This window comes from Pithys albifrons, chromosome 10 (assembly GCF_047495875.1).
Source record: "Pithys albifrons albifrons isolate INPA30051 chromosome 10, PitAlb_v1, whole genome shotgun sequence".
In the NCBI taxonomy this organism is placed as follows: domain Eukaryota; kingdom Metazoa; phylum Chordata; class Aves; order Passeriformes; family Thamnophilidae; genus Pithys; species Pithys albifrons.
This window is the reverse complement of record NC_092467.1, coordinates 22,802,185-22,808,420: the sequence shown is the minus strand read 5'-3', so window position 1 is coordinate 22,808,420 and position 6,236 is coordinate 22,802,185. Positions and strand designations below refer to the sequence as shown.

Here is a 6,236-nt window from a genome sequence, read left to right as displayed (position 1 = left end):
AGTCCCATCCAACCTGGCCTTGAACACTTCAGGGATGGGGCATCCACAGCTTCTCTGGAAAACCTGTTCTAGTGCCTCATCACCCTCACAGTAAAGAACTTCTTTCTCATATCTAATCTAACCCTGTCTTCTTTCAGTTTAAGGTCATCTTCCCATGTCCTGTCACTACAGACCCTTGTGAGAAGTCCTGCTCCATTTCTCCTGTAGCACTTTAGGCACTGGCAGTGGCTGTAAAGTCTTCCTGGAGCCTTCTCTTCTCTAAGCTGAACAACCTCAGCTCTCTCAGCTTGTCTTCATAGGAGAGGTGCTCCAGTCCTCTAAGGATCTTCATGACCTCCTTTGGACGTGCTCCAGCAGGTCCTTGTTGGTTTTACATTGGGGACACCACAGCTGGAGCCGGTGCTCCAGGTGCAGCCTCACAAGAGCAGAAGGGCACAGTCATCTGCCTCAGCCTGCTGCCCACAGGAGACAGGAGTCCATCTTTTCATGATAATGAGTGCTAAAATGTTGCTGTAAGCAGAAATGCATAGGTAGGGAAGTACAACAACCTGTACCTGTTACTGTGGACTGAGACTGCTTATTATAACTGGCAAAAGGACAACGATGAACTTTTAATTGGAAGGATCAGAATTATACCTGCTCTCAGAAATTAAATAGGTCAGAACAAGCAAAAAAAGGAAAAAAATGAAAAAAAGGTCACTCAACTAGGAAATGTTACAAATGAAAATGGCAATGCTGCTGAGGACAAGAAATGCCAGGACTGTGGGGGAAGGAGTTGCCAAGCTACTGTGTGGAGTCCGCTCAGATTTGTTCAGTGGTACAGCTGTTTCTTTTCCTTATTTAACGACTATTTTGCCCCTGAAAAACAAAATTTAAAGTAACAGAATCACAAAAGACTGGTGCTTGGGCAGCATGTTATTTGGAGTAGCTGATCTTTAAAGGTCCTTTCTAAGCCAAACCACTCTACGATCCTATGAGTTAGCATCACTATGAGGCAAGCCAAGCTTAGGAATTGCTTACAGGGCTCATGCTAAAGCTATCAGTGGAAAGAATAAAATTATGAAAGAGCAGAAAAGCACCTCAGTGCCCAGGAATTCACCTTTGACTAGCTGCCATTTAGCTGCTGTTCTACCTGCCAAACTGTGCCCTTTACAAAGCTGCTTATCTGAGGCTGCATTGGACCTACCTGGTATGATTAAGGAATTAAAAATTTTCACCAGGGGAAGAAAAAAACCCCCATCAGTAGCTATCCAGCTCCACTGGTCAGTGCAAATATGGTCTCTGTCTGAGACTCCAAAGGGAAAAGGCCAAACACTGTGTTACACTGCCATCTTTGGTGCAAACAGCACAGGTGTGCAAGAGCAAGGCCATGCAAAGGGCAGACTCGTGTAGGTCATGGCCTCATGGCTAGTCCATCGTTGCTAAGAAAGCCATTCCCTTCAGGTCTGGAGTGTAGTGTAGCAGTGAAGCCAGACTGAATACCACAGTTAGGGAAGAGTCTCAAAATTATACCTAAGAAGAAAGGGAAAAAAAAAAAGCCAGCTATGATAAATCCTTTCTAAACAGGAAGAGCTGAGCAGTGCACCCCAGGCTCAGCAGTGCCAGGCCCTGGGAGGAGGCAGGGTGGCTCTGCCTGCAGCGCAGCACAAGCCAGGGCTTGGAGGGCAGATCAGGTCAGCATTCCTGTTTTTTTTCCCCTCTTATTTTGTGAGATATACAGAGATAAAAGGAAATAAATGTTAAAAGAATAAGTGTTTTTAAAGTGGTAAGAGTCCATCCCCTTTGGAGTGGTGTTGGCTTTGTGTGGGCAGTCCAGAGGAGTGGAACCCATCCCAGAGGAGTGGGACCCATCCCACAGGCAGCAGCTGTTTTTGCTGCTCTCTGACTGGCTGAACTCTGGGGGCCTGTGACCCCTTGCCCCTTGTGGGGCCCTTGTCACATTCCTCAAACTTTGGGGCACTCCCATCTCTCTCTGTGCACTGAGCCTTTCTTGGCCCTTTGAAACCAGCACAAGGCTTTGGCCACATGGCTCCACCTCAGCAATGAAAGCAATGAAAGTGTCTACCCAGCAATAGCCTTGTCACAGAGGCCCAGGCTCAGTCATGTTATTCCTCATGCATTCCATGCTAAGGTGCTTCTTCTCCTTCTCTCTGCCTCCTCCTGCTCCTACTCAGTCCACAGACAAGCTAAATGTCCACCCAAAAAAGTCACTCTGTGACTTACACATGTGGCAGGCAGAGAAGCAGAGCCCACAGAGGCAGTGAATTGGGAGTGCTTGTTGCCTTGTATTTCCCTTGGATTGGTTGTAAAGTGTTTGGGCTAAGAACAAGACACCAGATGTAGAAGGAAGGCCCAGGTATTCCTGGACAAGGAGAAAGAAGGTCCTTGTGTTACTACAGCATTCCAGGAAACTGGCAATGACCTATATTGCCACCAAAGCCATCACCACTGACCCCTCCCTACCTGCAAACCTGCAGGCAAGTCCAGCCAGGTCCGGCACCAGGTCAGCGCAGCCCTCTATGGCTGCAAGGTGGCCCTGCAGAAAGTGTGGGGCACTTGTGGCTGGGATGTGCCTGTAGGAAAGGACATCCCTGCCACAGGCTGAGGAGCATGCCCATTGCCAAAGAACTTTATGGCCTTTGCTTATTGCTAAAGAAAGAGACAGAAAAGCCAGTTTGTATGAAACCCAATTATTCAAATTTATTAACATCAAGAATTATGCAATGATGCTGTAGATTCTTTTTATTAACAAATAGAAAACAGACTGTATACAACAGTGACCCCTACAGCACTATGCATCCACAAGGTAAAAATGAATGTGTCCTCCAACTTTACCAACCCTGGATTGCTGATTTCAACGTAGCTTGGATTCTTAACATTCGGAATACATGTGATAATACAATTAGATACCCTTCCACCACCTTTATTCATAACTCAATGCACTCAAAAGAGGGCTGCTCACTCCCCATCTTTAGTGCAAGCGTGATATAATAAGGAGTATTAATATATAGTACCATTAAATTAAGTCCAGTAGTCTTGCCACATTGGTTCATTAGAACGTTCTGAAGTAGCGGAAAGTACAATATTCTAGTGACTCTTAACATTTGCAGGATAGCAGAAATTATAGATACACCCAACCTCTCAAGCCATGTGTAACTCCCCTCCCCTTCCTTGCAGTACCCTGCTTCCAAAGAGAGCTGGCCCGGCTCCACTCTAGGTCACCTGGGCTTGTGCTCCTTGCCTTTGTAAATGCTCTGATGCACTCCACTGGTGAGGGGTGACAGAATGGCGCTTGCACGCATGGAAATGTGGAATTAACACAAAGGGCCATGTCTCACTCTTTCCATCCCTCCCCAGGGAAGTGTGGGACTTACACGCTTCTCCTGCCCACTTCCCAGCAAGACACACGAAAAGAAGTTCCAATGCCTGGAGCCCGGGAGCTCGGGTCTCTCACAAACAAGGCGACGACAACTCACGTCATATCAGGATCTGCCAATACACACGGTCACTGGATTGGTTGAACACGCACTGTAATAGGACTGAACGGTTTCCAGCTGACAAAGGGGACCGCTTCTCCGGTGGCCCCACATGCCCTCCCAAACCCAAACCTACTAAGGAAATAATGGAGGGGGAAGACTAAAAAAATAATTGGTAGCTTAGGTCCAGTTCCATGAAATTTCATATTCTACAGAGGATTAAAAAGCAGCCTATGGGGAATGGAGCTGGGCAGGAACCACAAGCCAGCTGCTGCAAATTACCAAGGAAGCTGCACTAAAATGGGCAGAACCAGCAGTGACTGGGCTGAAATAAACACAGGGCAGTAAAAAATGTAAAAGCAAAAGGAAATGAAAAAAAAACCCAACTCCCAAAGGTTTGGCGGGTCCAGTTCTGCCTGGGCAAAACATTAAGACTTGCAAAAAATAAAAAATAAAGAGAGAGGAGATTATAAAAACCACTAGTAACTATTTTACATGTTTAAAAAAAAGATCCCATTCCACCCACCTAAAGCCTCGCTGTGAAATGCAGTCGGCGTGAGAGAGGGTGAGAGATGCACATGAGCAGAAATTCAGCCAGAGACTGGAAATGCTTTTGGAGTCAGATTCCCTCATTTGGCGCTGGGGCTAAGTTCCTAAATGCCGTGGTCAAAACTGGTTGGCGTGGAGGTCTGCTGCCTGGGCAGTACCTCCACCTGTACAGAAGGACTGAGGAATGGGCGGCTCTGGCTCAGAGGGACCCGTCTCCACTCCTAGACATCCCCACCGCAACTGGAGGAAAGCACTAGTTACGTTGCATAGTGGTCGAAGCTGCCAAGGTACTCCAGCGCGGCCCTGTAGCACAGCTGGTACTGGTCCTGCAAGGCAGCAAGGAGGTAAATGTGAGAAGTGGGGACAGAAGGACAGCGGGCAGTAGGGTTCAAGATGCAGAAACATCAGCTCCCCTCCCTTCTGCCCCACATCTGCACTACTCTGGAGAGCAAAGGATGCTCACCTCTGTCTGCACCATGGCTGGTCGCTGCGTCCGCAAGGTCTTCACCATCTGGAACATGTCCACCACCCCCTCGTAGCGCATCCTCTCCAGCACGATGCTGAGTGTGATGAACACACCTGTGCGCCCAACCCCAGCACTGCACAAGGAATAAGAGGTGCCATTAAGAGTCCTGCCAGCCCCAGGAAGGCCCTGCAGAGCTCCTAGGAGGAGTGCCAGCCACTCATGGAGGACAGGGACCTGCTTGGTGGGGAGAGGTCACAGTCCCCACTTACCTGCAGTGTACCGTGATGGGCCCATCCTGTCCGAACTGCTCCTTGGTCTTGTGCACCTGCCCAATGAAGTCGATGAAGCCCTCTCCTGTCTTTGGCACTCCCTGCTCAGGCCAGTCTGTGAACTGGAACTGGCGGATAGTCCGTGACTGGCCATCCTGCAGGGAGAGGGGGTGTTAGATGTGAACCATGGGTGAAGGGCTGATCTCGTTCCCCTCTGCACTGGTGCTGCTGACCTGCTCTCAGACACCCTGACCCAGGCCAGGTGAGAGGGTACACAGGCCATAGATGAGCCCAGGCAGATCTTTCACTGCATGCCTGGGGCCTGCCTCTATCCTCTCATGCTCACCCCAGGGCAGCTGAGATGAGCAGGGCTTTGGCCCCTGCAGCATCCATTTGGTCAGTGCCCTGGTCCTGTCTGGGGCCCAGCTCCACCCCAGAACCATATCTACTGTCACACAGGGGTCCTGCACCTGGGTCAGATGCTGCACATAGAGACTCAAAGTGCAGGAGGACTTATGTTAAATGCTTGCCCATGTGGGCAGTACAGGCAAGGCAGGGTTTGATGCTGACAGAGATCCCTGAGCTGCCGACCAGGGCTAACACAGTTGGCTAGGCACAAATCCAAGGGGAGAGGAGCATCAGCTGCCTGCAGTGCAAGGCAGCACTGACTTTCCCATTCCTCCAGGAGCTGTTGCACACTTGCTTTGCTGGCCTGGGCAGGGCAGAGGGACGGGCAGTAGAGGAGCTAGGGAGCCAGCAGATGCACTCACCCTGGCATCTGTCACCTTGAACTCCCGGAGGATGTACTGTGGCATGTTGTACTCTGCCATGGGATCCACCACGAAGTACTGGTACCGGGCAGAGCGTTCTGCAGGCCAGTACTGATGGCACTTCTCCTGTGGATGAGAAGCAGGGCAAGACATTAGCACTGACAAGCTGCTGCTCCTCCTTCCTGCACTTTGTAAGCAAATGTGGTTGTGGGGCCACAGGGTCAGTCACTGGACACGCCAGCAGGAGGCTGGCCCAGAGCAGCTGGTGCTGAAGACAGACCGAGGTGAGCCAAGAGGTTGTGCCCACTGATAGCAGCCCCACAGCCTCCTTCTGCCCCCAGGAGGATTCATACCCGGCCGACTTCACGCAGCTTTGTCAACATCACCACGATTGTGGAGTTGTGCTCCCAGAGCATTCGCCAGAAATCCTCCGTGGTCTCGGCCAGCGGTCCCTGTGTGGCAATGTAGGCCTTCTGCTGCCTGTGGAAGACAGACATAATAGTGCTCAGAGCAGCTCCTGGTGCACAGACCAGCTGCTCCTGGGGGCTGGTGGGGTGGAAGTGCTGGAGGTGGGGCCCCTGTGCAGCTGGGAGCAGGACTGACAATCCAGCTGCAGGAGAGAGGTCTCTAGGACCAGCCACAAGCTTTGAGGGAGAAATGAGCCTGCCCAGTACGTCTTCTATGTGCTTCCCACAGACGCAGTGAG

General features: G+C 50.5%; 1 protein-coding gene across 8 annotated transcripts in view; it reads right to left on the bottom strand.

Moving 5' to 3' along the window:
* Positions 1–2,674: 2,674 nt before the first annotated feature.
* The window catches only part of PTPRF (protein tyrosine phosphatase receptor type F), a 377,891-nt gene continuing 374,329 nt past the window's right edge, over positions 2,675–6,236 (bottom strand). For 6 of the 8 annotated variants that reach the window (XM_071564856.1, XM_071564860.1, XM_071564855.1 and 3 more), the window contains 6 exons: positions 5,884–6,010; positions 5,531–5,656; positions 4,761–4,915; positions 4,489–4,624; positions 4,287–4,351; positions 2,675–3,489 (listed from right to left, as the gene is read on the bottom strand). In XM_071564856.1, the coding sequence (XP_071420957.1) occupies positions 3,483–3,489; positions 4,287–4,351; positions 4,489–4,624; positions 4,761–4,915; positions 5,531–5,656; positions 5,884–6,010 (616 nt within the window). In that variant the 3' untranslated portion in view covers positions 2,675–3,482. Of the gene's footprint in view, positions 4,352–4,488; positions 4,625–4,760; positions 4,916–5,530; positions 5,657–5,883; positions 6,011–6,236 lie in introns of all 8 variants that reach the window. The other 2 variants (XM_071564861.1, XM_071564863.1) reach the window with 1 other exon arrangement.